Source organism: Lucilia sericata, unplaced genomic scaffold (assembly GCF_015586225.1).
Source record: "Lucilia sericata isolate MDLA Ls3-8-SP2 unplaced genomic scaffold, ASM1558622v1 Contig000256F_arrow, whole genome shotgun sequence".
In the NCBI taxonomy this organism is placed as follows: Eukaryota; Metazoa; Arthropoda; class Insecta; order Diptera; family Calliphoridae; genus Lucilia; species Lucilia sericata.
Window position 1 is genome coordinate 435120 of NW_023994282.1, and position 20740 is coordinate 455859.

At 29.1% G+C, this 20740-nt stretch overlaps 2 protein-coding genes across 2 annotated transcripts in view; both read right to left on the minus strand.

Moving 5' to 3' along the window:
* The window catches only part of LOC119602835 (ecdysone-induced protein 78C), a 100392-nt gene extending 94262 nt beyond the window's left edge, over positions 1-6130 (minus strand). The window contains exons 1-2 of the mRNA XM_037954596.1: positions 5866-6130; positions 5604-5745 (exon numbers count right to left, since the gene is read on the minus strand). Of these exons, the coding sequence (XP_037810524.1) occupies positions 5604-5616 (13 nt within the window). The 5' untranslated portion in view covers positions 5617-5745; positions 5866-6130. The remainder of the gene's footprint in view (positions 1-5603; positions 5746-5865) is intronic.
* On the minus strand, positions 5845-17198 carry LOC119602838 (ecdysone-induced protein 78C-like). The gene is made up of 2 exons (XM_037954603.1): positions 16241-17198; positions 5845-6134 (listed from the first exon to the last, which is right to left on the minus strand). Exons 1-2 carry the CDS (start codon positions 17196-17198, stop codon positions 5845-5847), a joined length of 1248 nt encoding a protein of 415 aa, XP_037810531.1.
* Positions 17199-20740: the final 3542 nt, after the last annotated feature.

Below are 20740 nucleotides of genomic sequence, written 5' to 3' on the forward strand. Positions count from 1 at the left end.
ACTGAACTAGAACTGAACTAGAACTGAACTAGAACTGAACTAGAACTGAACTAGAACTGAACTGAACTAGAACTGAACTAGAACTGACTAGAACTGAACTAGAACTGAAACTAGAACTGAACTAGAACTGAACTAGAACTGAACTAGAACTGAACTAGAACTGAACTAGAACTGAACTAAGAACTGAACTAGAACTGAACTAGAACTGAACTAGAACTGAACTAGAACTGAACTAGAACTGAACTAGAACTGAAACTAGAACTGAACTAGAACTGAACTAGAACTGAACTAGAACTGAACTAGACTGAACTAGAAACTGAACTAGAACTGAACTAGAACTGACTAGAACTGAACTAGAACTGAACTAGAACTGACTAGACTGAACTAGAACTGAACTAGAACTGAACTAGAACTGAACTAGAACTGAACTAGAACTGAACTAGAACTGACTAAACTGGAACTAGAACTGAACTAGAACTGACGACTGAAACTGAACTAGAACTGAACTAGAACTGAACTAGAACTGAACTAGAACTGAACTAGAACTCAATAGACTGAACTAGAACTGAACTAGAACTGACTAGAACTGAAACTAGAACTGAACTAGAACTGAACTAGAACTGACTAGACTGGACTAAAATTGAACTAGACTAGAACTAATACTGAACTAGAACTGAATTATATCTCTCAAATTTCCGTGAATACTAAACACACATTAATATATTTAACACTATCATTGAAATTAATCAAATATCTCAAACAAAACTATCAAATTCCTTTCCAAACCCTAATAACAACTTCCTTAAATTAAAAAATGCAAATAATTTTAAACATTTTAATAATTTTCATAAAATCAACTAAACCTAGCTTACAACAAAAACATAATTATATAATTTTACAATTCCAAGCAAACAATAATTCCAAAAATGTTTGAAAACATGTAATCAATAACTTGCTAACCATACAAGAATTGCAACAACAACGCTAAATGTCAATCAAATTGGAAAAAAGGAATTCATCAAAGTAGTATTAAAAACACAATAATGCGAACAAAAAGCTACAAACAACCAACCGACAACAGCAATAACAGCAACATTATAAGTGTGGCAAGTAAGTGAGTGGCAAGTTTTATTTCTTTAAAATCAGCAATTTAACCAAACACATACATACACACAGAAACACAAAACTAAAAAATTACTGTCTGACAGAAATATTGAGAAAAAAAAACTTTAAAGTTTTTCAAATTGAAATACTTACGTTACAAAATCTTTGAAACAGAGTTTCTTATTACTTAACCTCAAAATGAAACAACAGAAAAAAATCGTTAAATTACCACAAAATTCAGCTTAAAGACATTCGCAAAATTATTATAGGAATACAAAGAAACAAATGAAAAACCATGATGCAAAAATCAACAAAAATCGCTGCAATTGTACTTTGGACTACTTCTTCTTCTTCTTCGGCTGGCAGCAGTGGAAAACAATAGAAAATTTCAGAAATACAGAAACTACGAATACAAGATTGCAGCTTTGTTGAATGCTGGTATGTTATTGCAGTGGTATTAGTTTGTGTTATAAAACTAACACAACCACAAATATTTGGTAGATTTACATGAGTTTTTCCAATACAGATATGCTAAAAGAATTTATTCGCGAATTACCTTTGACTTATTACTACTTAATCCCGTCTTGTGAAAAAGTGTCATTTCAAGAAGACACTTTTTCTATAGAAAAATGTCTTGTCAAGAAGACAAGACACTTTTTCTATAGAAAAATGTCTTGTCAAGAAGACACTTTTTCTATAGAAAAATGTCTTGTCAAGAAGACACTTTTTCTATAGAAAAATGTCTTGTCAAGAAGACACTTTTTCTATAGAAAAATGTCTTGTCAAGAAGACACTTTTTCTATAGAAAAATGTCTTGTCAAGAAGACACTTTTTCTATAGAAAAATGTCTTGTCAAGAAGACACTTTTTCTATAGAAAAATGTCTTGTCAAGAAGACACTTTTTCTATAGAAAAATGTCTTGTCAAGAAGACACTTTTTCTATAGAAAAATGTCTTGTCAAGAAGACACTTTTTCTATAGAAAAATGTCTTGTCAAGAAGACACTTTTTCTATAGAAAAATGTCTTGTCAAGAAGACACTTTTTCTATAGAAAATGTCTTGTCAAGAAGACACTTTTTCTATAGAAAAATGTCTTGGCAAGAAGACACTTTTTCTATAGAAAAATGTCTTGTCAAGAAGACACTTTTTCTATAGAAAAATGTCTTGTCAAGAAGACACTTTTTCTATAGAAAAATGTCTTGTCAAGAAGACACTTTTTCTATAGAAAAATGTCTTGTCAAGAAGACACTTTTCTATAGAAAAAATGTCTTGTCAAGAAGACACTTTTTCTATAGAAAAATGTCTTGTCAAGAAGACACTTTTTCTATAGAAAAATGTCTTGTCAAGAAGACACTTTTTCTATAGAAAAATGTCTTGTCAGAAGACACTTTTTCTATAGAAAAATGTCTTGTCAAGAAGACACTTTTCTATAGAAAATGTCTTGTCAAGAAGACACTTTTTCTATAGAAAAATGTCTTGTCAAGAAGACACTTTTCTATAGAAAAATGTCTTGTCAAGAAGACACTTTTTCTATAGAAAAATGTCTTGTCAAGAAGACACTTTTTCTATAGAAAAATGTCTTGTCAAGAAGACACTTTTTCTATAGAATAATGTCTTGTCAAGAAAAATGTCTTTTAGAGAAATCATTCCTTTAAATCACCCCAATTACACCAATGCTTGACTCTTGTATGATGATGGTGGTGGTTGCTTGGTTGGTTGGTAAATTGTTTGTTGTAAAATTACTACCAAATTGTAAAGTTTTGTGATAAGTAGGTCACCATGCGTCAAATATATAAAACAACAACAAAAACTATAACTGCAACAACAATTAAGAAAAATATAAACTGCAACAACAACAGCACTCTAAACAAAACAAATTTTGTAAAGCCAAACAAGAACGTTTGCATTTGTTTTCCATTTAGTGTGAATGACGAATGAAAATTGCAAAAAAAAATAAAATTAAATCAAACTTACTACATGTTGCAAGACATTTTAACTATTGTATTTATGTGGCCATGTTTAAAACTTAAGCATAATGTTTAGTTAAGTAAAGTAGTTTTAGTTGTTTTTACAAATCCTCTACTATATGTAAATCGTTAGGCATTTGCTTTGATTTTTAGTTGTTGTAATTAAATTGCCTCAATTTAGTTTTGTTTAACGAAAAAAAGAATTTTGTCATGATTTTGCAAATGTCTATAACAAATGGTCATCAGGGTATTTTCCACATCAAATCACAATCACAGTTGAATTGATAGAAAATCAATTATTGTTAAGATCTATTAAAAGTTAAAGGTGGACTTCGTGTTATGTTGATGGTTACATACAAACATACTACGTATCTACATAGGTTGATTGACAGTGTTGCAAATTTGAATGAGAATATTGGGGTTTCGTTATGGGTTCAATATTTATTTGTAAGGTTATTTGTTATAATTCAATATTAGATGGATATGATTCGATTAAGACTGTTAGTTTTTAATTTGATATTTTGAAATTGCAACAGTATTTTAAAAGGAACTTTTCAAAAATGTTATTAAAATCACATGTTTTACTCAAATGTCTTCTCCAAAGGATATTTAGAGATCTCGTTACATTATATACGTACAAAGACCTTCTCTTTATTCATTTCTATACAGAAACATTTTTCTTTTTTGAGATGGATAGCTTTAGATTCTATACAAAAAGTATGAAAAAAGTTTCTCTATAAAGTTTTCTTTAGAAAAATACTTTTTCTGTGGATTATTAACACAATCACTTTAGTTTCCAATAGAAAAATATTCTGTAAATTAGATTAGAAATAAAATTTCTTCTGTAGATCATGTCATCCCTCCATTACATGAAAAAGTACTTAGTCCGAAATATACATAAATACAAAATTTTGTATTTCTAGAGTAATTTATTTCAAAAAGTACCATTTGTAGGTTTCATTTTTTCAGAAATATAGTCTATAGGTTAATAGTAACCATAAACATATAAACAAAGTACTTTCTTACTGAAAACATATAAAAAGGGATATTTTGGTACTTTTTCATTCTTAAAAAAGGTACTTTTTAAATTTCCTATAATTTTGAACTTATAAAAATGAAATTAATCATGTAGAGCCCGCATAACCTTTAAAATTGGACATTTTGGTACTTTTTCGTTCCTCAAGAAGATACTTTTTTGAATTCTCTATAATATTGAACCTAAAAACATGAAATTAAACTTGTAGAGCCAGGAGTAAATGAGAACCTATAAAAGGGGAATTTTTTGTACTTCAAAAGATTCAAAATATTCAACATGGAAACATTAAATTAAACTTGTAAAGCCCGAAGTAAATGAGAACCTATAAAATAGTACTTTTTGGTACTTGTTCGCTATTCAAAATGTACTTTTGGAATATTTTATAAAATTGAACCTAGAAACATGAAATTAAGCATATAGAGTCCATTTTAAGAGAGCACATATAAAAGGGGACTTTTTGATACTTTTTGCATCTGCAAAAGGTACTTTTTGAAATTTTTGTTAATATCAAATCTAAAAACATAAAATTAAACATTCCAATGTAAATCTGTTGGAAAGAATTTTTTGGTACTTTTTCGTTAATTAACTAGTACTTTTTAGCTTTTTATGCAATATTGAACCTATAATACGACATACCCCGATGGCCTGATAATATATAAGAGCGAATTTTTTGGTACTTTTTGTTCTTCAATTGGTACTTTTTGAATATTTAATATATTGAACCTACTGATTGAATCAGAGTTTATAAAACGAGAGTTAAAGGTACTTTTTTGTCATTCAAGTTGTACTTTTTTTGATATATAATATATATAGGACCCAGATGGAATGAAAATTTATATGAGTAAACTTTTTGGTACTTTTTCGTTTTTCAAAATATACTTTTTGAGTTTTCTATAATATTGAAATGAGAACTTATTGAAGAGGACTTTTTGGTACTTTTTCAATCTTCAATTTGTACTTTTTGATTCTTTTTTCATATTAAATAAACCAAGAAACGCCCTCATTGTATGAAAATTTATAAAAAGGGAGTTTCTGGTACCTTTTATTACCAATTATACTTACAGGATTTCACTTTGAAAGAAATAATTTTACAATTGTTTATTAAAGTTTGAATTTCTACATGAACACCTTTGAGTGAGTTATGTACTATAAGGGAACGAAAACGTACCAAAAGGTACATTATTTTGTGAATATATCACGGTTCTTAATATTCAAATCTGACAAAACAAAATTGTTTATCAAACTTATAAATACGTAAAAAGTAAATACAGTGTTTTTCCCCATTTATCCCCATTTGGTACTTTTTTAGTCCTGCTTGTCTTCATAAATAACTACATATAAAAAGAAGAATTTAACAAAATTCTCACGACATGGATTGCCAATGGCAATGCCAACTCGAAACCAAATTCGACTAAAATTTTGATTTATCATATTCTAAAATTCTTAAAATTACTATATCTTAAAAACATATAAAAAAACTTATTATTAAGTACTTACAGTCTCGACTCATACCAGCTGATAGACATTTCTTAAAACGACAATATTGACAACGATTACGATTCAAACGTATTACCAGACACTTGCCGTCCCTTAAGCAACGATATTCAATTTGTTTTTGTATACTACGACGAAAGAAACCCTATTTAAAAGGAAAAAAGAAAAGAATTTATTAAAATTTACAATAAAAATTTAATATACAAAAAAATTTTATATGACAAATATTTTAAAAAATTTGCCTTTAAACACATTTACCACGAACCTTACAACCCTCGCAGGATGTTACACCGTAATGATAACCGGATGCTTTGTCACCACAAACTTTACATGGAACAAATGATTTTGCCACTGCACTGTTCGAATTGGAATCCGCAATGGCAAATTGTTGGGACGATGATTGCTGTTGTTGCTGCTGCTGTTGTGGAGTTGTTGGTTGCTGTTGCGATTGTTGTTGTTGCTGCTGAAGTTGCTGTTGTTGTGATGTTTGCTGTTGATGATGGGTTTGATGTGTTGTTTGTTGTTGTTGATGTTCTAGAAATAAAGAAAGAAAGTGAAATGAGTTAAAAAAGGGAAAGTTAATATTTTATTGAAGAAACATTTATAAAAAAAGTATTATTAATCATACGTAGAGTAGGTTAACAGTACGGAAAATCCAAATGGGTTTATAGGGAAAACAAGATAATATATAAAATTTAAAAGTTATAGACTGAACTATCTATGAACTAACAAACGAAATTTTATTAAATTAGAATGAGCTATTTAAAAGTTATATTAATCATACGTAGTGCGGGGCAAGAGTGAGTAATAAATAAATATTAATCATACGTACATATATTAGAACAACCGTTGAAGAGCAACTTATTGAGATTTCTAATCTAAATTTAATCTTAATATCCAGAGGTACAGTATACAGTCTAGTCTTTATTCTAATCCACAGTATAGTGAATAGCCTAGTCTAGTCTATAGCCTTGTCTATAGTCTAGTCCACAGTTTAGTCTATAGTCTAGTCCACAGTTTAGTCTATAGTCTAGTCCATAGTCTAGTCTATAGTCTAGTCTACGGTCTAGTCTATAGTCTAATCTATAGTCTAGTCTACAATCTCCTCAACAGCCAAGTCCATTGTCTTGTCACATATGTACGTATGATTAATATTTTTTCATGCTCCCTCTTTCTTGACCTACTTTGCGTATGATTAATTTTTTCATAAATTACAAATTAATATTAAAATGATTTTTTTAGTTGTTTGGTTAAAAATTATCCTTTTGTTTATTCTAATTGTATTAAATTTCTTCAATTTAATTTTATCATTACTACACCTATGAAACTCTCCCTACATTTCAAATTTTCATTGCAAATTATCACCGTTAATACTGTTACTCAATTCAACTCAAAGACCCTCAACGTACCACAAACCAAAACAACAATTATACACTTACAACTAAATATGTATTTATATATACGACAACCAGGAGACAGGGTTAGTTTAAAAAAAATTAAAATTTCAAATGTTTGTTATTTATTCAAATCAATAATCGGTTTATTGATTTCATTATTTGACTCCTGCTAAGGCACCAACCAAGAGGCAGTTAAAAGTACAGCAAATTCAAGAAAAAAAAATTAAAAAAACAACAACAGCAAGAAAATATGCAATTGTTGCAAATGACACACCTACATATCCATAGACATCCATGCATGTATACCGGCAAACGAAAACATAACAGCAGCAAAATTTACATTTACAAAGAATTGAAAAGAAAAAACTTTTAATAGACAAAACACTTAGAAAAATGTTTATGAAAAACTATACAATAATTAAATATTTTCTTATAATTTAAAACAATATATTTAAAAAAAAATGCTAAATACCTTTTAGGGTTAAAATTTTCCTTTACAAAAGTTTCTTTCTGTGTATTTATTCTTAACGTTCAATGCTCCGCTGTAATTTTATTACTTGTGTTTTTTTTTTCTTTTTTTTTTGCATACTTCTATTGTCATTTTTTTCTCTAATACAATTGTATACACACATAGAGAGGGAGACACGCTAGGGTCTCTATTAAAAACTTCCTTTATTGGGTTTTATCTTCATCAAGGCATCTACACTTAACAGTCAAAGTAAAACTAACAGCAACAACAACAATAACATCACTTAATATGCAGATACTTACAATAGAAACATTAGAAAGAAATATGTATGAAAAATAAAAACAGAAAACTAGGAAAATACATTTTAAAATGCATTCAAAGTGCAAATATAAGTGAACGAGTAAGTACAGTGACGCACAAAAGTGAAACAGAAATTTTTTAATTTATCGTATAGTTAACTTTAATTAAAACTTTGCTTAAAAATGTATACTTAATATTCGTTCAATTTTGTTACGTACTGTTATTAAAACACTCCATACAAGCACCAAAAGCTAACACAAAAGACCTTTTTTCTATTTGATTGCTGTTGTTGTTATTGTTGCTGCAAGGAAACATTGTATTGAAGTTAAAGTTACTAAAGTTATTTAAACTTAACCAACAACCGCCCCTCTAAATCTATTCATGTTGCAATACAAAAAGTACTTTAAAATATTACCTCTAATAATAAATGTGTACTTTTTGAAAAAAAAAAGACAGACAGTTAGACGGACACCATATCAAATCGTATAAGCCCACTACTAATAATGTACAATACATTGTTGTGTGTGTTCTGTATGGAAAAAACGCTTTTAATTTATTGACTTTCATCAAGTTTCCATCGATAACTGCGCAAATGTACGTTCGATAGTCTATAGTCTACTTGGAAGATTTTTGCAATTTAAAATTTAGTTGCTTTCGCTTTTTTTTGTGTGAGGAAAAAATTTATGGTTTAATTTTCGGTTGTGATATATACGCAATTATTTTAGTATTTCTTTATACCCTAATTGTTTATCTATCTATCTATCTATCTATCTATCTATCTATCTATCTATCTATCTATCTATCTATCTATCTATCTATCTATCTATCTATCTATCTATCTATCTATCTATCTATCTATCTATCTATCTATCTATCTATCTATCATCTATCTATCTATTTATCTATCTATCTATCTATCTATCTATCTATCTATCTATCTATCTATCTATCTATCTATCTATCTATCTATCTATCTATCTATCTATCTATCTATCTATCTATCTATCTATCTATCTATCTATCTATCTATCTATCTATCTATCTATCTATCTATCTATCTATCTATCTATCTATCTATCTATCTATCTATCTATCTATCTATCTATCTATCTATCTATCTATCTATCTATCTATCTATCTATCTATCTATCTATCTATCTGTCTATCTATCTATCTATCTATCTATCTATCTATCTATCTATCTATCTATCTATCTATCTATCTATCTATCTATCTATCTTTCTATCTTTCTATCTATCTATCTATCTATCTATCTATCTATCTATCTATCTATCTATCTATCTATCTATCTATCTATTCTATTCTATCTATCTGTTATCTATCTAGTCTATCTATCTATCTACTATCTATCTATCTATCTATCTATCTATCTATCTATCTATCTATCTATCTATCTATCTATCTATCTATCTATCTATCTATCTATCTATCTATCTATCTATCTATCTATCTATCTATCTATCTATCTATCTATCTATCTATCTATCTATCTATCTATCTATCTATCTCTCCATATACCTTTCTAATAGTTTAAATAAAATTTCGATATGTTTAAATACTCCTTGATAATTAACTGCTGGTGGTCTTATCATATTGCAATCGTGAATTTAAGCTCCAAGGGTGGTCTTTAGTTAATTGTTTCTCCTAAAGGAAGTTGCAACATCTGTTAAATTGTCAAATATCCTATAAAATTTAATGGCTCACAGCTACAACAACATACAACACACACCCTAGTGTCACAATAATTTGCAATTTTTAACATTTAACCTAAAAGTCACGTTTATTTTCGAAAAAGGTTTTATATGCATTTTCAATTATATATCAACCGCCTTCCTTCAATTCAACAACAGCAACAATTGTAATTAATTTTGTTTTTCTTTTTTTATTATTTTCATTTATTAACTACTATTTTCCACATTTTCATGATGTGTAACACTCGGTGTATATGAATAAATAAAATAAATGCAACAAACAAACAGACATACATGCATACATAATATGTATGTATATACGTACATGTATCTGTAAACAAAAATTTAATGCAACAACGAATAACAACAATTTACATAATCGAAATACCAGCTAAAATCCAAAAGTAACAGCAACAACAAAAAAAGTGACTGCAAAAAGTTGAGTGAATAGTGAGTAATAGACCAGCAAAAGTAAATTGCAGGCGAATAACTCGCAACAGCAACATGTATGTATTAAGTTGAATGTGTGTTGCACACACATACACATACAGTCGCCTATGTTTACCACACGTCTACTTGATAAAGCATGAGGAAATATTATGTTCAACATACAACAACGTTAGTGCAACATTAAATAACTGCATAAAAATGTTGTAACAAATAAAAGAAAGAAAATCTGGAAAAATTTAAAAAAAGTAACCACAAAAGTGATAAATAAGGAAAAGTATGAAAAAAATAATAGAAAAGAAAAACATTTGTTTAAACGTGTGTTCTTCCAAAAAAAAGAATACCAGCAACCAATAGCACAACAACATTGCGCATGCGCACCTTTCTATTCATATGTATACAGCAACAAACAACAGTTGTTATTAGTATTGGTGTTTGTGCTGTTTGTTGTTGCTGTTGTTGGTGATGATGATGATGTTCAATTTTGTTTTTTGAATTGTTATGTAATCAATTGCAACGAAATGGAAAACTCTTAAAGAAAAATGAAAAGAAAACCTAGTGAAGACAAATATAGAAAGAAAAAAAAAAAAACGGTTTCTAATATAAAACATTAGAGAAATAGAGAGAGAGAGTGAGAATAAGAGAGAGAGGCAAGTTTTACAGTTGAGATCACATGGGAAATTTGCTGGAGATATAACGATATGTAGTAGAAGGAAAATCAAGTGACCAGACTTTTTTTTAAATGCGGTATTGATTGAAAAGTGTTCAATAGACTCAATATTAGAGGATTTGGGAAACCTGCAACTAATAGCCACTCTTGGTAAGCTTCTAGATAACTAGTCTAGTCTATAGTCTAGTCTATAGTCTAGTCTATAGTCTAGTCTATAGTCTAGTCTATAGTCTAGTCTATAGTCTAGTCTATAGTCTAGTCTATAGTCTAGTCTATAGTCTAGTCTATAGTCTAGTCTATAGTCTAGTCTATAGTCTAGTCTATAGTCTAGTCTATAGTCTAGTCTATAGTCTAGTCTATAGTCTAGTCTATAGTCTAGTCTATAGTCTAGTCTATAGTCTAGTCTATAGTCTAGTCTATAGTCTAGTCTATAGTCTAGTCTATAGTCTAGTCTATAGTCTAGTCTAGTCTAGTCTATAGTCTAGTCTATAGTCTAGTCTATAGTCTAGTCTATAGTCTAGTCTATAGTCTAGTCTATAGTCTAGTCTATAGTCTAGTCTATAGTCTAGTCTATAGTCTAGTCTATAGTCTAGTCTATAGTCTAGTCTATAGTCTAGTCTATAGTCTAGTCTATAGTCTAGTCTATAGTCTAGTCTATTAGTCTATAGTCTAGTCTATAGTCTAGTCTATAGTCTAGTCTATAGTCTAGTCTATAGTCTAGTCTATAGTCTAGTCTATAGTCTAGTCTATAGTCTAGTCTATAGTCTAGTCTATAGTCTAGTCTATAGTCTAGTCTATAGTCTAGTCTATAGTCTAGTCTATAGTCTAGTCTATAGTTAGTCTATAGTCTAGTCTAGTCTAGTCTATAGTCTAGTCTATAGTCTAGTCTATAGTCTAGTCTATAGTCTAGTCTATAGTCTAGTCTATAGTCTAGTCTATAGTCTAGTCTATAGTCTAGTCTATAGTCTAGTCTAGTCTAGTCTATAGTCTAGTCTATAGTCTAGTCTATAGTCTAGTCTATAGTCTAGTCTATAGTCTAGTCTATAGTCTAGTCTATAGTCTAGTCTATAGTCTAGTCTATAGACTATAGTCTAGTCTATAGACTATAGTCTAGTCTATAGACTATAGTCTAGTCTATAGACTATAGTCTAGTCTATAGACTATAGTCTAGTCTATAGACTATAGTCTAGTCTATAGTCTAGTCTATAGTCTAGTCTATAGTCTAGTCTATAGTCTAGTCTATAGTCTAGTCTATAGTCTAGTCTATAGTCTAGTCTATAGTCTAGTCTATAGTCTAGTCTATAGTCTAGTCTATAGTCTAGTCTATAGTCTAGTCTATAGTCTAGTCTATAATCTAGTCTATAGTCTAGTCTATAGTCTAGTCTATAGTCTAGTCTATAGTCTAGTCTATAGTCTAGTCTATAGTCTAGTCTATAGTCTAGTCTATAGTCTAGTCTATAGTCTAGTCTATAGTCTAGTCTATAGTCTAGTCTATAGTCTAGTCTATAGTCTAGTCTATAGTCTAGTCTATAGTCTAGTCTATAGTCTAGTCTATAGTCTAGTCTATAGTCTAGTCTATATTAGTCTATAGTCTAGTCTATAGTCTATAGTCTAAGTCTATAGTCTAGTCTATAGTTAGCTATAGTCTAGTCTATAGTCTAGTCTATTATAGTCTAGTCTAGTCTAGTCTATAGTCTAGTCGATAGTCTAGTCTATAGTCTAGTCTATAGTCTAGTCTATAGTCTAGTCTATAGTCTAGTCTATAGTCTAGTCTATAGTCTAGTCTATAGTCTAGGTCTATAGTCTAGTCTATAGTCTAGTCTATAGTCTAGTCTATAGTCTAGTCTATAGTCTAGTCTATAGTCTAGTCTATATCTAGTCTATGTCTAGTCTATAGTCTAGTCTATAGTCTAGTCTATAGTCTAGTCTATAGTCTAGTCTATAGTCTAGTCTATAGTCTAGTCTATAGTCTAGTCTATAGTCTAGTCTATAGTCTAGTCTATAGTCTAGTCTAAGTCTAGTCTATAGTCTAGTCTATAGTCTAGTCTATAGTCTAGTCTATAGTCTAGTCTATAGTCTAGTCTATAGTCTAGTCCTATAGTCTAGTCTAGTCTATGGTCTAGTCTATAGTCTAGTCTATAGTCTAGTCTATAGTCTAGTCTATAGTCTAGTCTATAGTCTAGTCTATAGTCTAGTCTATAGTCTAGTCTATAGTCTAGTCTATAGTCTAGTCTATAGTCTAGTCTATAGTCTAGTCTATAGTCTAGTCTATAGTCTAGTCTATAGTCTAGTCTATAGTCTAGTCTATAGTCTAGTCTATAGTCTAGTCTATAGTCTAGTCTATAGTCTAGTCTATAGTCTAGTCTATAGTCTAGTCTATAGTCTAGTCTATAGTCTAGTCTATAGTCTAGTCTATAGTCTAGTCTATAGTCTAGTCTATAGTCTAGTCTATAGTCTAGTCTATAGTCTAGTCTATAGTCTAGTCTATAGTCTAGTCTATAGTCTAGTCTATAGTCTAGTCTATAGTCTAGTCTATAGTCTAGTCTATAGTCTAGTCTATAGTCTAGTCTAGTCTAGTCTATAGTCTAGTCTATAGTCTAGTCTATAGTCTAGTCTATAGTCTAGTCTATAGTCTAGTCTATAGTCTAGTCTATAGTCTAGTCTATTCTAGTCTATAGTCTAGTCTATAGTCTAGTCTATAGTCTAGTCTATAGTCTAGTCTATAGTCTAGTCTATAGTCTAGTCTATAGTCTAGTCTATAGTCTAGTCTATAGTCTAGTCTATAGTCTAGTCTATAGTCGTCTATAGTCTAGTCTATAGTCTAGTCTATAGTCTAGTCTATAGTCTAGTCTATAGTCTAGTCTATAGTCTCTATAGTCTAGTCTATAGTCTAGTCTATAGTCTAATCTATAGTCTAGTCTATAGTCTAGTCTATATCAGTCTATGTCTAGTCAATAGTCCATACCCTAGTCTAATCAATATTAGTCAATGATATAATCAACACACCAGGCTATAATAGTCAATAGACTAGTAATGTAGTCAATAGACTTGTGTGCCCATAATCCACTAGTCCATATGTTATATATATATTAAATAACATATTAAAAAACATATAAAGTGTCCCACAAGGAACCAGTCATGGAACTAGTCCAATTTAAATAGATCTGTAATAATGAAAATCTAACCTGGTCACTCTCAAGCAACAACAAAAAAATTACCCACAATCTAATGAATTGGCAACGTGTTTTATGAGAGTACAAGAAAAACCAAACCACACAGTGCTACAACAACAACAATAAAATTATAAATCGAGTTGAATAAACTTGATTTGATTCCAAATGGACAAAAACGAAAAAATACAGGCAAAAACCACAATAACAGCAACAATTTGAGGAAAGAAAAAAACCCACCAACCAACCAGCCAGCCACCCACTCGCGCGCTCATTCACTTCGTTTCGTTTCTGTTGATGCAACAAAAATTAACAACGAGGAAGTAAAAGCATGTTTACAACTTCAACTGTTATTGTTGGAGCAGGCACGCTACAGCAAAAATGGAGAAGAAAGTGTTTGGAACATCTAATATAAAAAAATTGTCTATGTTCAAAAGAAAATCTTTAAGGAAAAACACTTTCTGTAAAGAATTTCATTTGTTTGAAACTTGTTTCTATAACGAGTAATTAATAGGAAGTATTTATTTAAATTTAAATAATATTTAAGAACAATAATAGTTGTTGTTGTAACTTTCACTTACTTTTAATGATAATTGCTTACAAATGCAGCTTGTTTTCTTACCCAGCTAGTGAAATGTCAGCAGGCGTTAATGAAACTATAGTGGTATTAGTAGTGATTTCGAAATTTCTATTATATCTATATAATATAGTGTGTTTTGAAATTTTCCCTTGCCGACTATACACTTACTAGTTTAATGTTTTTTTTTTTTTTTTTTTTTTTTTTGTTGCAACACGTTTCATTTCATGTGGCTGTTTTAAGTTTGAAAGTCATAAATAAGTTGAAGTATCTCATTTTGAAGTTAACCTAACGATTGTAAAAGTGTAGAAATAGAATGAACACTCAAATAGAAAAAAAAAAAAATACAAAAAAATCTTTTTGAAGATCACGGAAAAATAAACTCTAAAAAACACTAAAAAGAAAAATTGCTATTTTTATGGATTTTAATGATACAGAAATTCTTTCTTCCTTGGTGCTAAACAAAAACAGATTCATAGAAATGGTAATAATTTTCGCCAATAGAATGGAAAATTTGAAAACTAACTGAATACTTTTTGTGTGGTTTAATAGGGAGTACAAAATTGGATGAGGAGAAAGAGTTCTTTAGGATAGCTTTACTCAGACCGCTCGCTACGAAAAAGATCTGTTACTAGTAGAAATATTACATAATATGTACTTAACCGGTCTCTACCACCTATAAAACAGTCTGATCTATAGTCAGCGCTACAGTTTGGTACTATAGTGTATTATCTCGCTCTATAACCTGGATTATATAGAATCTATACTTTAGTCTATTATCTGATCGATAGTCTGGTTTATAGAAAGTCTAAAGTATGGCAATATACTAGTCTTTAGTCTGATCTATAATCAGATCTAAAGTATAAACTCAAATCTGGACTATAGACTGGTCTTTATATAGACTGATCTACAGTATGTGATTAGTCTGGTATATAGCCTGGACTATATGCTGTAGTATGTTCTTGAGACTGATATTTAGTCTGGTCTATACTCTGGTATGTAGTCTGACTTATAATTTAGTATAAAGTGTGGACTATAGTCTGATCCATATACTATATCAATATATATGTATCTGGTTTACATCGAGCATGTATTATAATTTAATCTATAGTGTGGTCTATAATTTGGCCAATAGTCTGCTCTATAATCAGGTCTATAAAATAGTCTGGGATATACTGTACTGGTAATATAGTGTAGTCTATGGCCTGGATTTGTCAATAATCTGATCTATAGCCTCGTCTACAGTTAGTGGTATGGTCTATAACCAGGCTTATAGACTGGTAAGTTCTAAAGTATTGTCTATATTCTGGTCCATAGTCTGGTCTGTACTCTGGTTTTTAGTCAAGTATATAGTGTAGACCATAGACTGGTCTATATCCTGCTCTATATCATTGAATGTAGTCTGGTTTACAGCCAGCCTGTGTTATAATTTTTTATATAATGTGGTCTATAATCATGTCAATAGTCTTGTTTATAAACAGTACCACAGTCTGGTACTATAGATCTATATTCTATATTCTGGATTATGATCTGGTTTATAACCTCTATCTATTCTTTTGTTAATAATCTAATTTAAAGTCTGGTCTATAGTAAGTGGAATAGTCTATAGTCAGAGTTATAAATTAGTCTGTAGTCTGGTCCATAATCAGGTTCATAATTACAGTCTATCGTCTTGTCCACAGTATGGTATATATTCTGGCCTTTAATCTGATCATTAGACTAGACCGTAGTCTAATATGTAGGCTGATCCATAGTCTGGTCTATAATTAGCTCTACAGTCTGATCTAGTCTGGTCTATAGTCTGAGCTATAGATTGATTTATAGTCTGTACTATAGTCCATAAACTGGTCTAAACTATATATAAAATTCCCTTACATTTCATCTTGAAAAGGTCATACCTGATGGTAATTTAACATTTGCCAATGAAGCTATTGAGGATGAAACTGTTGATGATTGTGTTGTTGTATGATTGAGGTTTCCAATAAAATGCTCAGTACCCAACGATGATGATGACGTTGAGATTGAGGCCGAATTAACTGATGCTGCTGCTGCGGCGGCTGTGGAAGAACAGGAGGATGCTGAAGCTGTTGTTGCTGTTGATACTGAAACTGCTGCTGAACCTGACGATGATGAGGATATTGTTGATGATCCAATAATTCGATTATTTCCGGATATTGATCCGCTGTTGTTGTTGTTTGCGTTTGTGAGGCTAGAACTACTGCCGCAAATGCTGCTACTATTGCTGGCGATTGAAGAGGTTGAAGAACAGCCGGATGACGATGAATTCGATTGTGTAAAGTTGTGGATATTGTTTGCGGTGTATAGCGAACCTCCACCATTGCCAAATTGTGGAAAACTTGTCGCAGCTATCACAGGATTTAAACTATTATTTGTATTAACACTATGCGTAACAGTTCTTTGATTTAAACCCAACGCTGTGGAGGATTGATAAAACTTTTGACAATCTGTTGTTAAGGAGTGTGATTGTTGTTGCTGCTGCTGCTGTTGCTGAGACAATTGATTCTGTAAACCAGTTCTAGCAATTAAGGGCGATTCCAAATATGCTTCCGTTTCCGACTCTACCGAACCCTGATCACTAAAGCCCCCCTGAGTAGAGGAATCTTCGGGTGTATCGAAAAAATGTAAATTAAAATCAGAATTTGCATCAAAACTAACTTCGGGTAAGACTTCGTCGTCGTCTTCATCGACCGCCTGTAAATTATCGTTGGCACCGTTACCACCGGCCGGGCCGGTTGCTGTGTGTAAATTATGATGTATTGTATTATTGTTACTACTACTTTCCACCAGACTGGAACCGATTTGAGCCTGATCCAAATCTAATTTGAATACATCCATGGTTCAATCAACTCCAGAGCCATCGTCTTTGGTTTAGACATTTTTGTTTGTTTTGTGACCAAACGTTTTGCAAACAACTACTTGAACTTATATATGTTATTTATTAGGTGGTGGTTGTTAAAAAGTTAAATTTGATTTGATATATTTTTTTATTTAGTTCTTTTTTTTGATTGTTTATTGTTTTAAAAGAATGCTGTACTTATTGCAAATAGAAAATACCTAACCATTTAAGGTTGTAACTCCCATTTTTTGGGGGGATTTAATTTGGGTTCAGTTTTAGGTTATGTGGGTTAGGTTATGTTTGAGTGTAGTTTGAGTATGAACAAAATATAATATGTATAATATTTACAAGTTTTAAAAATTTGGTATTTCAAAGGGGCAATGTGATCAATAATAGGTTTTATAAGTTTATAAAATAGGAACCTGAATGAGGGAACGATTAACCTCCGACTTTCAAGTTAGGAAAAGTTTCAAGGTCTTTGAATTTATGTCCCCGATTTCAACACTAATTTATCTCAGTACAAATATCCGGTTGTATTTGTCCGTACTTGATTTAAGCTGTACATAAACTACATTTCAAAATATTTTTCAAAATTTGTTATTTATTAATTTTTCTAATTTTTTTTATTATAAATTTTTATTGGAATCTTTTTCAAATTGTTTTAATTTCTTAAATTTTTCAATTTGTTGATTTTTTTCATTTTTCAAATATTTCATTAAATTTTTAAAATATTAAACTAGTTTTAAATATTTTCTAAAAATACGTCATTTTTGGAAAAATTTTCTTTTTCCAAGTTTTAAAATTTTGTTTCAATACATATTTCAAATTTTTCATTCAATTTTTAAAATATCAAACCCGTTTTCAATATTTTCTAAAAATTTTAAGAAATTTTTTTTTAATTTTCAAAATTTAAAATTTTTTTTTAGAATATTTAATATTTATTTAATTTTCAAATTTTTTTTAATTTTTCATTAAATTTTTTATAATTTTCAAAATATCAAATTATTTCTAAATTTTCTAAAAATAAGTAGTTTTGGGAAAATATTTTGAAAATTTTGAATTTTCTAAAAATGTTTCTAAATTTAATACTTTATTTTTAAATTTAAATTTTTTGTAAATTTTAAAATATCAAATCTGTTTTAAATATTTTCGAAAAACAAGTGAATTTTTAATTTTTATTTTAAATTTTTAATTTTCTAAAAAATTTTCTAAATTTCAATTTTTTTTATAAATTTAAATTTTTTAAAAATACGTAATATTTAGAAAATCTTTTTAAAATTTTTTATATTTCAATTTTCCTAAAAACTTTTTAAAATTTTTTCTAAATTTAAAAATTTTTTCTAAATATAAAAATTTTTTCTAAATTTCAAAATTTTTACAAAATTTTTTCTAAATTTCAAATTTTTTTCTAAATTTCAAAATTTTTTCTAAATTTCAAAATTTTTTCTAAATTTCAAAATTTTTTCTAAATTTCAAGTTTTTTTATAAAAATCAAATTTTGTTATAATCATATTTTTTATAAATTTTTAAATTTCAATATTTTTTATAAATTCAATATTTTTGAAATTTCTTACAAATTTTATTTTGGAAAATCGTTTTAAATTTTTAAATTTTCTTTAATTATTTAGAATTTTGTTTTTTAAATTTCAAAAAATTCTATTAAAAATATTATTTTTTTTAATATAAATTCAATATTTTTTAATTTATTTTCTTTAATTCCAATTGTTTTTAAATTTTAAAAACAAAAATGTTATCTGAAAATTTCAAAATATATTTCCAATATTTTTCAAAATAATTCAATATTTTTTGTTTACATTTACATATAATTTTATTTAAATGAATATCTATATTATAATCAATATTTTCAAATTTATTAAATTTCAATATTTAAATTTTTTTTTTAATTTCAAAATTTTTCACATTTTGTATTTTATTTTTTTAAATTTCAATATTATATTTAGAGTTTAAAAAGTTGCTGTAAAAATTTCAAAATTTTCCAAATTTGTTTTAATTTTTTTTTATAGTTTTTTTTTTGCACTAAAAAATGGGCCACTTCAAGCTCATCCAAAGCTTTCAAGGGTTAAAATTTATTATTTTTTATTAAACAAAGTCCTCCTTTTCAGCCCCTTAATCCATATTGTTGATCACATTTGTTTTCCCTCATTAAATCCTTATTCCTTTATAGTGTTAACTGAGCATGTTTTTGGATTTTAAAGGGTATTGAAAAAGCTTTACAGGACATTTAGGTAAAAGAGGATAAAAGGATATTCCATAATTTATTGCAAACTTTGTAGGCTTTAATATTGATACATCTCTTTATTTTGGAATATTTTGTAATAATTTGTTTAATTAAATAATTAATTTGTAAATTAAATACACTTCCGTAATTAATATTTTGTTATGCTTATTTTGCTCTTCAGTTTAAATGGTGCAACAAAATTTCAAGTTGAAGCACCAAAAACAACAACACCACCACCATTGAATGGAGATAAGACACACAACCGCACATAGAACGTGGACGCAGAAGGGTGTGATGGCAAAAGGGATTTTTTGTAATATTTTGCATTTTTTTTAATTTAAATTAATTTTCAAAATTTTTTTTTTTAAATTCCAAACACACAAACTCGTTTTTAAACTATTTTTAATTTAAAATATTTAATATTAATTTTTTTCTATTAAACATTTTTTTATAAATTTATTGATTTTATTCCTTATTTAAATCCTAATGATCACTTGTAATTAATTTAGGTTTATGTCGTTTATTATTATTTTTTGTTTTTTTTCTATCAATTTTTTTTTTTCAATTTCATTCGCGTTTAATTGTCAAAAGAAAAATCACACATTTTCACGTAAAGCGCTTCATAGTCAATATTCACGTAAATATCCCGATCGTTTGCCAAAAGAACCTTTGAAGCGTATATAAGAAGAACATTTAGCTGAATTGTAATGGTATATGAAGTAGTAGTAGAAATAGAAGAAGAACTCCCAACTCCCTGCCAACCAACCAATGGCTCTAACTCTATTAGAACTCGCAAATGTTTTTTAAAAGTACAAGAGCAAAACTAAAAAAGCGAGTTGAGGCCTATTCTGGGATGGCTTTTCTTTTCTTTGCTTTTCATTCTTTCTACTCCATGTTGTTATTGTAGTTGTTGTCTATTTAGTTGATATTGTTGTTGCAGCTAGAGTATTACTTGCTTGCTTTTACTGCTGCTGCTTTCGAATATAATTCTAAAAAAAACGACGCCAACACATAGACAACCAATATCTATTACACCATTTCTTAGTGAAAGTGATTACTCAACTTTAATCATACAAAAATACCTAGAGAAACATGTGTCACTCTACCCATTGATCACGATCGCCTCATTTGTAAAATGTTTGCCAAACTCTCTTCCGTTAAACATCAGATCATCAAATTCAATTTCCTTTTATCGAAAATCTGAAGAGAATACCATCTGTGAGCATCTACACTTAAGCAGCGTTATCACAATCTTATCTCCTCACTTTCTTTCAACTTCTTCTGTATTCAGTACAACACTCG

Coding starts and splice junctions, on each gene's coding strand:
- LOC119602838 (XM_037954603.1), bottom strand. CDS start 17,198: ATGGATGTATTCAAATTAGATTTGGATCAGGCTCAAATCGGTTCCAGT. Junction 6,135..16,240: donor AAATGTTAAATTACCATCAG/GTATGACCTTTT, acceptor CTTTATTTCTAG/AACATCAACAACAACAAACA.